General features: G+C 48.9%; 1 protein-coding gene across 3 annotated transcripts in view; it reads left to right on the top strand.

Annotated features, from left to right (window-relative positions):
* FLII (FLII actin remodeling protein) overlaps positions 1 to 15,632 on the top strand; it is a 291,687-nt gene that overhangs the window by 238,540 nt on the left and 37,515 nt on the right. For all 3 annotated transcript variants that reach the window (XM_085628978.1, XM_085628977.1, XM_085628974.1), the window contains exons 28-29: positions 9,967 to 10,073; positions 10,260 to 10,365. In XM_085628978.1, coding sequence (XP_085485104.1) covers positions 9,967 to 10,073; positions 10,260 to 10,365 — 213 coding nt within the window. The remainder of the gene's footprint in view (positions 1 to 9,966; positions 10,074 to 10,259; positions 10,366 to 15,632) is intronic.

The raw sequence follows: 15,632 nt of genomic DNA, 5'->3' as shown, positions 1-15,632 counted from the left end.
CCGGCGACCATCAAGGCGGTTCCGGCTCGCATCCTTAAGAAATATAAGCCGGCTACCTCTGACCCGGTCTTTGTTAAGATGGACCCTCCTGCAGACTCTGTCATAGTAGCAGCGGCAAGGAAGACTCACGCTGTATCGTCCTCTTCTTCTGTCCCACCAGATAAAGAGAGCAGAGCTCAGGTCTCGTGGGGTCGCAAAGCCTGCACGTCGGCGGCTGCCTCCCTTAAGGTCTCCAGCGCGGCTGCGCTGCTCGGCCGATACGACAGAGCTCTCTGGGACTCATTGGAGCGGTTCAAATCCAAGCTCCCAAAGGAAGACCAGAAGGATTTCGAGGAAATAGTCACTGAGGGATCCCTGGTGGCCAATCAGTCGATTAGCACTGCGGCGGATGGAGCGGTGCTAGCAGCGCATTCTTACGCGCATGGAGTATGCTCCAGAAGGTCGTCCTGGTTGCGACTAACAGGACTGAAACCTGATGCGCAGCAGAGAATCTTGAATCTCTCATTCTCTGGCTCTTCACTCTTCGGCACGCATGCTGACGAAGAGATGGGTTGCATGAAGACCGAGTTGGACACCCAAGGCGGTTGGGTTGGAGAAAAAGAAAGCGTTCAGACGCCGCTACAGACCCAACCAGCGCAAGGGGCCTCAACAGAGGGTTCAAACCCCAAAGTCGTCCCAGAATAAGACCCAAGGAAAGTTGCAGTATCGAGGAGGCAAGTCCAACAGAGGTAGAGGGGGACACCAACAGCAGTCCTCTACCACGGCGAGAGGAGGGAAGGCATGAACATTGGCTTCCTCCGCCACCATTGCCCACTCCAGTGGGAGGAAGTGCTTCACAACATCTGGCAGAGTGGGACAGCATCACAAAAGATCGCTGGGTGCTGAATATACTGCGCAATGGATATGCGCTTCGTTTCCGTGCGGTTCCAAAAGACATACCACCAAAACAGTCCCGCCCTCACCAGTTGCAGCTGCTGCGGAAGGGGGTGAGGGCCCTTCTTCAAAAGCAGGCTATCGAAAGGGTTCCACCTTCTCAAAGGGGAAAGGGAGTGTACTCACGATACTTTCTGGTCCCCAAAAAAGATCAGGAGCACAAATTTCGGCCGATCCTAGACCTTCGCCCTCTGAACAAGGTCATCGTCAAGGAGAAGTTTCGCATGTTGGCACTTCATCAAATATGTCCACATCTACAAGTAGGGGATTGGATGTGTTCGGTGGACCTCCAAGATGCGTACTTCCACATTTCCATTGCAAAGCATCATCGCAAGTACCTGCGGTTTGTGGTGGTCCGCCGGCATTACCAATACAAGGTCCTGCCCTTTGGACTCAAGTCGGCTCCGCGAGTCTTCACAAAATGCATGGCAGTGGTGGCAGCCTGCCTGCACAGAAAAGGTCTCTTCGTCTACCCCTACTTAGACGACTGGCTGCTGAAAGGTCCATCCCAGCAGCGGGTGAGGCAAGACTTCCAGGTCTGCCTGCAACAGTTGCACGATCTCGGCCTTCACGTCAACATGGAGAAATCAGTGCAGCAGCCCACCCAAACCATTCACTACCTTGGCTCCGTTCTGGACACAAGTGTGGGAAGAGCGTATCCTTCGGAGGAGAGACTGTCCTCAATGAAACGGAAGTGCGGACTCCTGCTCCAGGTACAGAAACCGTCAGTCCGACAGGTGGCATCCCTGCTGGGATCCATGGCGTCCTGCATCTTTCTTATCCCCAACGCGTGGCTGCGGATGCAGCCTTTGCAACAAACTCTGGAGGACCAGTGGGATCAGTCAACACGTCGCTGGGAAGATCGGATATGTCTTTCCCAGGCGGCGAGATCCTCCCTCACATGGTGGACGCAGCAGCGGAATCTGATGGTGGGAGTCCGTATTCACCAGCCACTTCCAGTGCAATTTGTGGTGACAGACGCAGCTCTTCAAGGCTGGGGGGCACACATGGGGTGCCTTCAGATACAAGGGTGGTGGTCGGCGAAAGAACAGACCTACCACATCAATATGCTGGAGCTCCGAGCAGTCCACCTTGCTCTCAAAGCTTTCCTACCGGCAATCGAGTCCGATTCGGTCCTGGTCCAAACCGACAACACAACGACCATGTTCTACCTGAACAAACAGGGCGGAACTCGGTCACGTCCTCTCTCCCTGGAGTCTCAGGCGATCTGGCACTGGCTTCTCACCCGGAACCTCTCGGTAGTGGCAGTGCACCTTCCAGGAGAGCTCAATATCAAGGCAGACGCACTCAGCAGGCACTTCGAAGATCAGCCAGACTGGGTGCTGCACGACGAGGTGGTGGCGGACCTTTTCCATCGTTGGGGTCGTCCGGAGATGGATCTCTTAGCAGACGACGAAAACACAAAATGCCACGCCTTCGCGTCCAGATTCCACCGTCCAGGGACAAGGGGGAATGCGCTTTTGATGGACTGGTCAGGGACATATGCCTATGCCTTTCCTCCTCTGCCCCTGATCCCCAAGGTGGTGTCCAAGCTTCTCAGATCCAGCATGACGATGCTTCCGATTGCTCCAGACTGGCCACGGCAGTGGTGGTACCCGGACCTTCATCTGTCGGTACTTCCACACAGGAGGCTGCCTTGCAGGCCGGACCTGCTGACCAAGATGGGCGGGAGGATTCTGCATCCCAACCTTCCCTCACTGAACTTGGCAGCATGGCTCCTGAGGTCCTGCAGTACGGACATTTGAATCTGCCTCCTGAGTGTATGCATATTTTGAAGGAAGCAAAAAGGCCCTCCACGAGAGCGTCGTATGCGTTCAAGTGGAAGAGGTTTTTTCTTTGGTGTGGAGAGCATCACCTTGATCCTACGAAGGGGCAGGAGGATGTCACTCTACCTTACCTTCTGTACTTAGCAAGAGCAGGGTTAAAGTATGCTTCTATCAGGGTCCATTTATCTGCCATTACAGCATACAGGAGATCTCCTAGTCAGCCCTCCTTTTTCCAAATGCAGGTGGTGAAGGACTTCTTACAGGGGTTGAAGAAGGTGTATCCCCCGGTTCGAAACCCTTCTCCTCCGTGGGAGTTGAACTTAGTGTTATCAAAATTGATGGGCCCGCCCTTTGAACCAATCCATAGAGCTTCCTTGCAACATTTGTCTTGGAAGGCCGCTTTTCTGGTAGCCATTACATCGGCACGCAGAGTAAGCGAGATCCAGGCTCTCTGTACTAAGGAGCCTTACACTGTTTTTCACCTTAACAAAGTGGTCTTACGGGCACATCCATCTTTTCTCCCTAAGGTAGTGTCTGATTTTCATATTAATCAGTCCATTTCCCTTCCTTCTTTTTTTTTTAATCCAGCGACCCCAGCTGAGCGGTCGCTTCATTCCTTTGACCTCAAGAGTTCTACTTAGAAAGTACCAAGGGCATCAGGAAGACAGATCAATTATTTGTCAATTATGGCGCCATGAGGACAGGCTTCCCAGCCGCTAAGAGATCCATCTCCAGATGGATTGTGTACTGCATTACCTTGGCTTACCAACTGGCGAAAAGGCCCTTACCGGTGCCGCCTAAGGCGCATTCCGCTAGAGGGAAAGCGGCCACTGTTGCCTTCTTGCATGACGTCCCGATGTCAGAGATCTGCAAGGCTGCAACCTGGAAATCGGTGTAGGAGAGTAGGGTCTGCTTTCTATGTTCACCCCCACTTTTTGCTTTTGCTTTACTGGTTTTCGACTTGGATGTGGCTGTGGGCCTGCTAATCAGACCCACAGCCCTGCTGTTCTCTCTCTAAATTGATACTATGTACTTTAGGTGCATAACCCATTTGGATAGGATCACCTTATTGGCCCCTGTACAGTGTACCTTAGGTACCCAGGGCATAGGTGTACCCTAGGCCTACCAGGGGCTGCAGCATGTATTATGCCACCCCTGGCCTGGCCTTCCATTATGACACAACTGGCTGATCACTCAGCTGGGGCAAGGTCGTGTAATCACCCCTTGCTTAGGTGTAGTATTCCTATACCTAGCTTACATATAGACACATGTGTACCTATCAGCCACTCCTATGGCAGGCCTTAACAATCCTGGAGGCAGAGTGCTTGGTAACATGTGAGATGGTGCTCTAGCATGAGCTGAGCCTGTCTGCAGCTTTCGGAACCATGTTCTTATAGCTGTACTATGATATAGCCTACCATATACTCTTAAAGTGCCTTATAATCTTAAACGGTTATGGTAACTATGGTTTGGCTTTATCAAAACCTGTCGTGTAAGGTGTCTAACACTTTGGAATAATACCCCCATCCCATTTCTGGGGATGAGGATATTATCCCTCCTTTCTAGAGGGAGAAGACATGTTGTAACCTACTTACCCGGTTAAAGTTAACCAGAGCCCCAGCATCACAAAATGGATGCTGCTGCCACAGACACGAGTCTGACCTCCTGCTGCTGGGAGTGATCCCGGCAAGGGAGGCTTGGACAATAGGTTTCCTGCCTTGGGAGGTGCGAGCACCACCCCAGACAGGCCTTAGTGTATTGGGGCAGGGAGGGATGAAAAGAATGAGACATGCCTGGGGCACACAAGGTGTCCCGTGCATAGTCCAGTTCAAACCGGTGCTGGGGCACTCCAGCCCCAGTCCTGGCGCGAAACTGGACAAAGGGAAGGGGGTGTAACCACCCCCCTCCCAGGTCCCACCCATAAGGCGTTACCTAGCAGGTAACCCAGCCCCCCCAGATTTGGATAATAGTGGTAGCTGGGCCCCAGGAGATTAGATTATCCTGAACCTGCAACTTGAACAGAAACTCTGGACCTTCGACATACGACGAAAGAAGAAGACTGAAGAATCTCCCTTGTGGCCAAGGAGTGGCTACCCTGTGCAAACGGGCACCATCAAGAGACTACCCTTTGCTTTGCTGAAGTTCTACGAGGGACCGACTGCAGAGCCCGACCAGAGGCTTGACTTCCAGACTTCTCCGACCCTGATCCACCTCCACAGCCGAGCTGAGATCCATGGAGGCAACGAGAGACGTGGGACCGGCTACCTGGGAAAAGTGGCGAGTATCTTCCAGCGCAGCTTCTGAGGTACCCTCGAAGTTGTGCACCGGGGATTGAGAAGCCCCAACCACCATCTGCACCGAAGATCAGCCCCCCACACTCCACGAGTCCTGCGTGGGGCCCTTCTGCATTTTCCTGCTTGCCGCGTCTGTCCGGTTGCTTGCCCGTTGGCTAGCGGCCTTTGTGACGACACACCTTTAAATCTTCACTGCTGGTTTGGCTCCTCCAGACTGGCTCCCGCTTCCTTGCAAAAGAGAAGCACCCCAGACCTTCCTGGTCTGCACCAGAAGCAAGTCCTCCGTTCTTCGTGGGTTCCGCTTGCCAAGGCTTGGGGAGTCCTAGTTCGACTTCGCCGCCGCCGACAGCAAGAGTCTTCGTGGGACAGCTCGCCTCCTGGTCCTGGTCGTCCTGGTACCCGTGGTTGCTGCGACAAGCTTCACCCTTCACCTGCAATCTTCACGACATCGCCTGGTTCCTTCCTGGTTCCACGTGGTCACTGGCTAGTGACCTTGACTCTGTCCCTTCTGCTTGCAGGTACCCTTCCTTCTTGATCCCGGCCTTGGGATCCACCGGACACTCTGCACTGACTGCCTGTCAGCAACTTTCCTTCAGGCATCCATAGAAGTCCACGACGAAACCCGACGCAAGTTCACACATACGCACCCGCAGCCTGTGGGCTAGGTAACTTGGGTACTTCGGTGCTCACAAGGGTAGTGACTATCCTAGGGTCTAGTTTCCGAGTCTCGACTTCCTAGTTGCTCCAGAAGTGTCCTAAAACTGCTTATTCCAGAACTGTACTATTTCTATCGATTATACGCATTACGCGCAAGTGTTTCCACTCTGCACCTGAATCCCGTGGGCCTCCCACTTCCTAACAGTTGGTAGTGTAGGGTAGCCCCAGCGATTGCCTAGGCCTATTCTATTTCCGTGACAGTGGTCCTTATACCACTTCTTTAGTATATGGTTTGCGTGGCCCCTAGGGCCTAACTGTATTAATTACCTGTGTGACTTAATGTATGCTTGAATAAGACTGTGTTGTACTTACCTCGAATCTCATAAAGAGTGCTGAGGGTTTGACTAGAATAAATACACTTTATTTTATATATATATATCTGTTGTGGTGTCCTTTCATTTGGTATTCAAGGGATTACATATGGTATCACAGCTGGCTTCACATGCCATTCAGAGTTTAACCCAAGACTGCTCTTGTCCATGCTACCACTAGGATAGCTGGTCTATAAGGTTGACTATACAACCAATCACCATAAGGGTTGTTTGGACTGATATAAGGTGTACACTAGAACTAGTGACATCATACATCAGGCCAACTTCTCACAATCTGTTCATACCGTTACGAGGCACTACTGCCTAGAATCTGATTTCAGGGCTGATGCTCAAGTAGGCCAAGCCTCCTTGAGGAATCTATTTGGGTAGCTTAGTTTCTTCTTTCTAAGCCTACTGAGCAGGTTTTCTGTCTTTTTCCCTTTGCCCGCAGGGTGATGAGGTGAGGCTCGCTATTCTATTCTAATGCTTATGACTATTGATGAGGATCCCCTGGAAGAGAAGGATTAGTTACTTACCTGTAATCCTAGTTCTCTTCCAGGGGTATCCTCATCAAAGTCATAAGAAACCCTCCCGCCTCCTCGGGCAAAGGATAGTTTTCTTTTTAAGATGTTATCTCTTTGTGCCATGGCTTTTTCAGTCTCCGCAAAGAACAACTGACCTAACTATCACCCCTGAGGCATGATCGGAAGTTGGGGGTCAGGTGTGCCTTAAAGGCACGGTATCAGTTTATTGCTATGCAGCTACAAGTTAGCTTTTCAGTCTTTTTAGACTGGGTGTTTGCAATGCAGCCTGGGAGCTTCCTATGCTTTCAGTGGTTTATGAGGATTTCTACTGAGTGCTGAGCATTAAAACAGTTTCTAAAAAAAGTTTTGCTATTGTTTTCTCCTGTTTCTAATGCATGTTTTTTCATGTATGGTAGAGAATCCTTATGGCATGATTCAGCTCTGGTGCTTAGTAGGCTGCAATTGTATATATGTATATATATGTATATATGTATATATATGTATATATATATATATATATATATATATATCACATATAATGTAGTGTTTCCGGGGTCCCGCGCATGGTCGGGAATATTCTAATGCTTATGACTTTGATGAGGATACCCCTGGAAGAGAACTAGGATTACAGGTAAGTAACTAATCCATTTCAGCAACAAATATGAATGTGGAGCACTTCCAACATGGATTATGTAGAACAGAAATGAAAAGAAAGAAATGGAGAACCCTGGTATTCGGGAGAAAGTTCAGTACATTTACGAAAACTGGATTTGTTTTCTGACTGATATAGAGGATGGAGTAACTTGATAATGGCTGTGCAGCAAATCAGTGCCAGTAAGTGGATTTATTTTACTTGCCTGTCCTCGAGCAAAAGAATATAGGGTCCAGGCATCACTGACATTCACAGAGATAATCTAGGTGCTGTTTAAGAGAAAAAAATACTATTTGCAGGGCTTTAAAGAAGGAAATAAAGCTTCAGTAAAGTCTTTTTGAATATTTTTGCCCAGAAAAAAGCCATAATAGCTCTAAAAGTGTGAGCCAGAAAACCAGACTTAAATAGATTTCACAGCATTTAAAATAGAACTTTTGGAGTGCTGTGTTATAATTATTATAGTTACATTTTTAGGCAATGCAATTTGTTTGCCTCTCCCAGGAACTAAGAAATGTGGGCCTGGGTATGGAAATCGAGGCTGAAGGCCAGCAGCAAGCACAGATCGATGTCCAGTACAATGGGAAACTCTTTTTAAGGGTGACTGAGCAAATGCTTTTGAATAGAATATGTGAGGCGCAGAAGTGAAATGGTTACTGCAGTTTGTAGAATATAAAAGTTGGAATAATAAGACTAGTTCTTTTGTGTATGAGGTGCCAAATAAAGGTTTTGGGACTACCTTGCCTTCCTTTACTCCACAAGCCAAGAACCTATACATTCTTAATTGTTGTTCACCCCAGACTTCAGTTCAGTAGTTCAATCAATGAAAATCTCTATACATGGAAGGATACTCCCCTGAATTCCAGCCTATTGTTTGTTGGAACTGACCGGAGCACCCTTCGTCTGATTTTTTGGAACATCATTTGTACTGGTCTCTCCAAAACCCTCATTATCAGCCTACAAAAATTGCAAAATCAGCCATTCAGAATGTTCCTTAATCTGTATAACTGAGATCACATGGACACTGGTCTTATTGAAAACTTCAAGTAGCACAGGACAAAACTCCTACATGAATAAAAAGAAATAACTTAGTAGTAGACACCTCAAATAGGAATGATCACCAGTTTCTTTTTCTAAATTAGTCATCCACTAAGGGTTTATTTTAAAGCTTGTGTAAATGTTAATGACAAATGTGAGAAAAGAAAAATGCATATCCTCTGTTTCACTGGTAAAAGCATCAAATATATAGCGGTAACATTGTTCCTCTGCTGGGGTTCTAATTTCCATCCCTCCCATCAGTCGTTGGTCCCCTGACTTCAAAGGCCATAGCCTAGAGCCATTGTGGACCATCTCATGAGACGGAAATTCTTCAGACAGCCAGGAATAAAACCTCCAAGTGCCAGCACAAGTGTCTTCTGTTGTGTAAATGGGCTAGCAGGAAGAGGAATAATCAACTAATTTGTACCCTGGTGCATGCACCTTTCTGTATCTTCTACAAGGCCAAGTCAAGCATTCAGTTGTGGTACTGGAGATCCTTTCGGGTACTACTTTGTACCTATGGAAATTCAGGTGGCAAGTATCTCCCAGTAGTGGCAAGTAGTGAACATCATCCTAATAGGTTGTGGTGTGTATCCTTTCCTAAAGGGGGATATCGCCCAGTTTGGAATTTAAATGTTTTGTGTTATTGAACCCTCAACGTTATGGCATGCAGTTGCATCAGACTGGTGACCTGGAAGGCCACTGTACAAGGAGAATACATGACCTTCAGACTCTCTCCTGATGAGGACTGTGTGATCCTTGAAATTCATTCCATTTTCTTATTCAGTTGGCTGTCAAATATTCATCGAATATAGACAGTCTAACTTTTAGTTGTTGTCCATTATCCGTCTTTAGTTACCGAGCAGACTGTCACCACCCTGAATGTCAGGAGGCCAGTGTTTTACCTTTCTCTCTCGCTCTCTTTCTGTCTCTTCCATGTGATTATGTCATACTGCTTTGTGTAATGGAATGATCGCCTTCTGTACTACCCAATACCAAAGTTCGGCCATTGTCCCTCCATAAAGGCTTACCCCATTCCCATCTCTCTACTGGATAATTGTGCCAGGAGGGGGATTGTGGCCTTACTATGCGTAGTGCGTGTGGAGGGAGGCACCCAGGACCTCTACCCTCTCCCCTCCCAGCTTATTCGCTAGCATGCAATGCCTTCCTCCCTTCCAGTCTGCTAACGTCCAATAGGACTGAGGAAGAGCAGGACGGGCAGGACTTTGAATGAACTATGAGTGTTCAGCGAGATCAGCCCCTAACTCCTCCCTTAAAACCATTGACAGTTATTCCCCAATCAATGGCAGTCATTTTGCTGGAGTGCACAGAGGTGGCAGACTGCCAGAAGACCGAGAGAGAGATACTCCAGCCCATCATTTTCAGCTGTTTGTGTCCCGACACATGCACTTTACTTCTCGTATTTCCAAGTATAATAAGGGCAGGAACTACCTCGTCATTACCAGCAATCCCCCAAGCTATTTTGGCTTGATCTATGTAACTCTTCCCCAACCTCTTCCTGGTGACCAAATTAATACGGTCATTGAACAGTGTTTTTCTGGCACTATTATTTGGTTGATACATTTCAGGAGTTTTTACTTTAACATTTTCACATTACAAACACTCCTGCTTTTTCCTCTTTGCATCCAGTGCAGTATAACCTTTCTCATACCACTATTAAAACTAATAGTAGTTTTTTGTTTCTCTCTGAAGGTCGTGAATGAGGGTGAGGAGCCAGAGAACTTTTTCTGGGTTGGCATTGGAGGACAGAAGCCTTATGATGAAGATGCAGATTACATGAAATACGCCCGTCTTTTCAGGTAAAGATGAGTCCTACTTGGATTGGGTGGAGGGTACCATTCCCACAAAGGAGGCGGAGGAGTGGAAGCAGGTTGAGGAATAAGTGGGAGAGGGTAAGAGATTTCTCGGGCGTTGATCGTTGTGACCTGTGCAGTGACCGCTAAACTAACCTTGTCACTCATTATTTGTTGATCTTTGTACTTTAGGTGCTCTAATGAAAAGGGATATTTTGCAGTCTCTGAAAAGTGCTCAGATTTCTGCCAGGATGACCTTGCAGACGATGACATCATGCTGTTGGACAATGGACGTGAGGTGAGTCCAAATGCCATTGAGATTGGAATGGGTTTACTACCAGTTGATAAAGTAGCTCTTTATATGCTCCACTGATTCACTCTAAAATGAGTGAGTTTATATGTGGCGTAGTTCATTAGTCACTCGCCTAATCATTGTTGAGGAAATTATCTCCCAGGTCAATGATATTACAAGCTGGTAAAGAAACTGATATGTTCGAGGCATATGAGCTGCAGATTACACACTGTGCATAGATCGCCATCTGGTGTTGGGACCGGATGTTTGCAGTTGTTTTTCCTCTTGGAAAGTCTTTGGAAGTCACGAGGTATGCGACTCCTCCTTTGGATCGTATTGCGCATGGGCTTCGGCTCCATCCTCAGATTGTTTTTTTTTTTTCCGCCATCGGGCTCGGATGTGATCTTCGCGGTCCGGTTCCGAACAGTTTCCAGTTCTCCAATCGCAATCCTCACCCCTTTTCGCGGTATTGTTTCCGATCGCGATGTCCACACTCGACGCAGCTCTCATCGATCAAGACATTCTATTCCAGTCGTCGACGACGGCCTTCGGGCCTACCCAAGCTCTGGTCCTGGCTAATTGAAAGGACTCCCTTCAAGAAGTGCCCTCGATGTGGGTCCAAATTCCCCCACACTGATCTTCACGAAGTATGCAACCTCTGCCTCTCCCCTGAACACGAGGCTCGAGACTGTCCGGCGTGCAAATCCTTCCGGTCCAAGAAAACCATTCGAGACCGAAGGTTACGAAGAACTATGGCACACTCGTCGACAGCGATCCCAGACGACATCTTCGGAGAAGGCGTCGACGCTCCAGAAGGACAACACACCGACCCTCAGCGCCTCCGAAGCCGACGATTTAGATGTGGAGGACATCACTCCGGCCCCCCCCCCACACACACACACACACACACACACCCTCGATGGCATCGAAAAAGGCTTCGGTCACGCCTTCGCCCATGAGACTAGGCACGACCAAGAACACTGCTTCCCACACCGCACCTTCGGGACCGATAAAGAAGCTTATTAAGCCTTCCGGCCACCCCTACAGAGCCAGCCCACCGTCAGTGCCGAGAAACACTGCTCTGCACCGACGCCCAAAAAGAAAATGGCCTCCTCCTCGGCACCGAGCTCCTTACCGAAGCACTCCAAAAACCAGCTCAAGCTCCTCGGTACCGACACCGTCCCCGGAACCGAGCAAAAAACACAGGGCCACCAACACCCATACCTCGAAGCCGAAAACCATCTCGGAGCCGAGTAACCAACCAGCCCTTTCGAAGCCGCATTGTTCAAAACAGCGGACTAGTGCAGACTCTAAAACCAAAAAACTTACGGCCCGATGCCTTCGGCGCCGACGGACAGGCCACTTTCTGAAGAACTTTTTAAGCCTGATCCATTGCAAAAAACACTGGTCAAGGATCCTAAGACTGGACATTTGATGCTCAGCATCAAAAAGAGACAGCTGGACAAGCCTGCCCCAGCTCCACCTCCAAAGAGGAAAGAGCTACTTCCCCTCTGAGAATACCTTCGCCCCCTCCTCCACCCCCTCCACCTCCACCTCCTCCTTCTTCCCCCCCCACCTCATCATTCCCCCACACCCTCTCCGGATGATGACAATGATGATGTCTATGATGACATAGGGGACGAGCCCCATGACCAACCTACAGGTGACCCCAGTCCGACAGGCTCCCCAGACCCATGGGACGACTATAACATTCCTGACATTCCTAACGTCCCGCAGGATGATCTCTACCCTTCGAGACCATCCCCACCAGAAGTCTCATTGGGGTTCAACCACCTACTCCAGAGGGCTGCACACCACCACGGTGTGGATCTCTATACCGACCCCGTGGAGGATGACTTCCTCCTTGATACTTTCGACACGACACACAGGGCCACCTCCATCCTGCCCATGCTCAAAGGAGTTATCAAGCGCGTGCCGGAGGTCTTTAAAGATCCAGTCAGAGCCAGGGTCATCAACCCTCGCATAGACAAAAAAAAAATAAGGCCGCCCCTACAGATCCCGCCTACATCAGAGGGCCAGCACCACTGGATTCCCTAGTAGTGTCTATAGCACGAAAGCGAGCAAACTCCCAAGCATCAGGCGAAGCACGACCACCTGATAGAGTCCAAACTCTTGGACGCCTCGGGCAAACGCACTGCATCCCAGGCTGCCAATATATGGCGCATCGCAAATACACAAGCGCTTCTGGCAAGATATGACAGGGCCCATTATGACGAACTAGAAGCCATAATGCAACACCTCCATGACAAATATAAAAATAGAGCCAATGAGCTAATTCAGGAGGGCAAAACCATCACCAATACCTCCATCCGCTGTGCCCTAGATGCAGCTGACACCGCCTCTAGGGCAATTAACACCAGCGTCTTCCTCCGTTGCCATGCCTGGCTAAGGATTTCAGGAATCAAACCAGAGGTGCAAGCTTCCATCCTGAACCACCCATTTGACCAGGAACATCTGCTCAGCCCAAAAGTAGATGAGGCCCTGGAAAAAATGAAGAAAGACACAGATACGGCGAAATCTATGGGTGCCTTACAATGACACCCTCCCAGGCGCTCTTTTCGCCGCTCTTCCTTCCGAAGCACATCCAGAGGCTACTCCTCAGACCCCGCTTCCACTTCCTATAAAGCACCTACCCAATCCACCTTTACAAGGGGTTACCAAAGAGGCGGCTACAGAGGCAACAATAATAAAGGCAGAGGCAAGACAAACACTTCCCGCTCTGCTCCACCCCTACCCAATAACTTCCCTCCACTCCCCCTGGACCATCCCACTCTGGTCGAGGGCAGACTCCACAATTTCCTTACTGTCTGGACTACCATCATCTCAAACAAATGGGTAACACAAATAATTTGGTCAGGCTATTGCCTCGAACTAACATCTATCCCCCCCAAACATTCCACCCAAACATCGCCCAATGTCACAGGAACATTTAACACTACTAAACCAGGAGGTAATCTCCCTTCTACAAAAGGGGGCAATAGAACTAGTTCCTATCAACCAACACAATATAGGGGTTTACTCCCTATATTTTCTCATACCAAAAAGGGACGACACGCTAAGGCCCATCCTAGACCTCAGGCCCCTGAACCAATATATCCACTCAGACCATTTTCACACTCCAGCAGGTACTTCCCCTGCTCTCCCAAAACAATTTCCTGGCCACTTTAGACCTCAAAGACGCCTATTTCCACATTCCTGTTCACAACACTCACAGGAAGTTCCTCAGATTTGTGGTGGATGGCCAACACTATCAATTCAAAGTGCTCCCATTCGGGGTCACCACAGCACCACGAGTATTTACCAAGTGCCTAGCAGTAGGGGCCGCGCACCTGCGAAGACAACGCATCCATGTCTTCCCATACCTAGACAACTGGCTAATAAAAGCCAGCTCATACAACCAGTGTGTACTACACACGCACGCCACTATCCAGCTACTTCACTAACTGGGCTTCACAGTAAACCACGCAAAGTCCCATCTACAACCATCCCACGTAAAACAATACCTCGGTGCCACCATAGACGCATCAAGAGCGCTAGCCTACCCCAGTCCTGCCAGGATAACAAGCATTCAGGCTCTACGCGCCAAATTTCTGCCACAACACTCTCTTCCAGCTCGAGTGTTCATGCAACTAATAGGGATGATGGCCTCTTGCATATTCATAGTACCTCACGCAAGACTCCAAATGCGTCCTCTCCAAGAGTGCTTAGCGCGCCAATGGAACCAGGCCCAGGGTCAAGTGACTGATCTGGTGTTGGTAGACGGTCGTACCCATCGCTCTCTGCAGTGGTGGACCACCAAAAACCTTTCCAAAGGGCGACCGTTCCTGGACCCGGTTCCTCAGATAGTACTAACAGCGGATGCATCGCTCTCCGGCTGGGGAGCTCACCTACTACATCACACCATGCAGGGCAGGTGCACACCTCAACAAAAGTTACTCCACATCAACCATCTGGAGTTACTAGCCATATTTTTAGCCCTAAAATCTTTTCAAACACAAATCTCAGGCAAGGTAGTCCTAGTCCGCACAGACAACATGACAGCCATGTACTATATACAAAAGCAAGGAAGAACACACTCTCCACAGCTCTCTCAGCTAGCACAGAGCATATGTAGATGGGCCATACCCCGAAAAATCTCTCCTAGCCCAACATGTCCCAGGAGTCTAAAACACTATAGCAGATCTCCTGAGCAGACAAACTCAACAGATCCACGAGTGGGAACTCCATCCACAAGTTCTTCACCCGTACTTTCAAATGTGGGGGTATCCACAGCTGGACCTCTTCGCCACCCAAGAAAACTCCAAATGCCCAAGCTTCGCCGCCAGGTATCCACACCCATTGTCCAAAGGCAATGCAATATGGATGAACTGGTCAGGCAGATTTGCGTACGTTTTTCCGCCTCTCCCACTCATTCCATTAGTGGTGCGCAAACTACAACAACATTCCCTCACACTAATCCTAGTAGCTCCGACTTGGGCCAGACAACCGTGGTACACCACACTGCTGGAACTATCCGTAGTGCCGCACCAAAAGCTACACCTTCTCCACACCTCTTAACCCAGAACCATGGAGAGATCAGACATCCGGACCCATCTCAGCTCAACCTTGCGATCTGGCTCCTGAAATCCTAGAATTCGGTTATCTAAATCTCCCCCCAGACTGTATGAACGTCATTAGAGAAGCTAGACGACCTACCACTAGAGCTTGCTACGAAGCCAAGTGGAAACGATTTGTAGTCTATTGTCACAGCAATAACTTCAATCCCTTAGATGTGTCCATTCAACACATCATATCCTATTTACTACACTTACAGAGATGCAATCTAGCCTAAATGTCTATTCGACTGCACCTTGCAGCCATAGCAGCCTACCTACAAAACAGGCAGCACCTATCACTCTTTAAAGTACCTGCCATAAAAGCCTTCATGGAAGGCCTCAAAAGAATAATTCCCACCAGAGTGCCACCCTCACCTGTGTGGAACCTAAACATCGTTCTCACCAGACTAATGGGGCCTCCCTTTGAACCGCTACACAAATGTGAACTTCAATTCCTAACATGGAAAACTGCTTTTCTGGTAGCCATCACTTCCCTCAGAAGAGTCAGTGAGATACAAGCACTCACCATTCAAGAACCTTTTCTGCAAATGCACCATAATAAGGTTGTTCTACGTACTAATCCAAAATTCCTCCCTAAAGTCATTTCTCACTTTCACCTAAACCAATCTGTGAAATTACCCGTATTCTTCTCGCAAC

This window comes from Triturus cristatus, chromosome 10 (genome assembly GCF_964204655.1).
Source record: "Triturus cristatus chromosome 10, aTriCri1.1, whole genome shotgun sequence".
Taxonomy (NCBI): Eukaryota; Metazoa; Chordata; class Amphibia; order Caudata; family Salamandridae; genus Triturus; species Triturus cristatus.
This window is presented reverse-complemented; position numbering and strand designations above follow the sequence as displayed.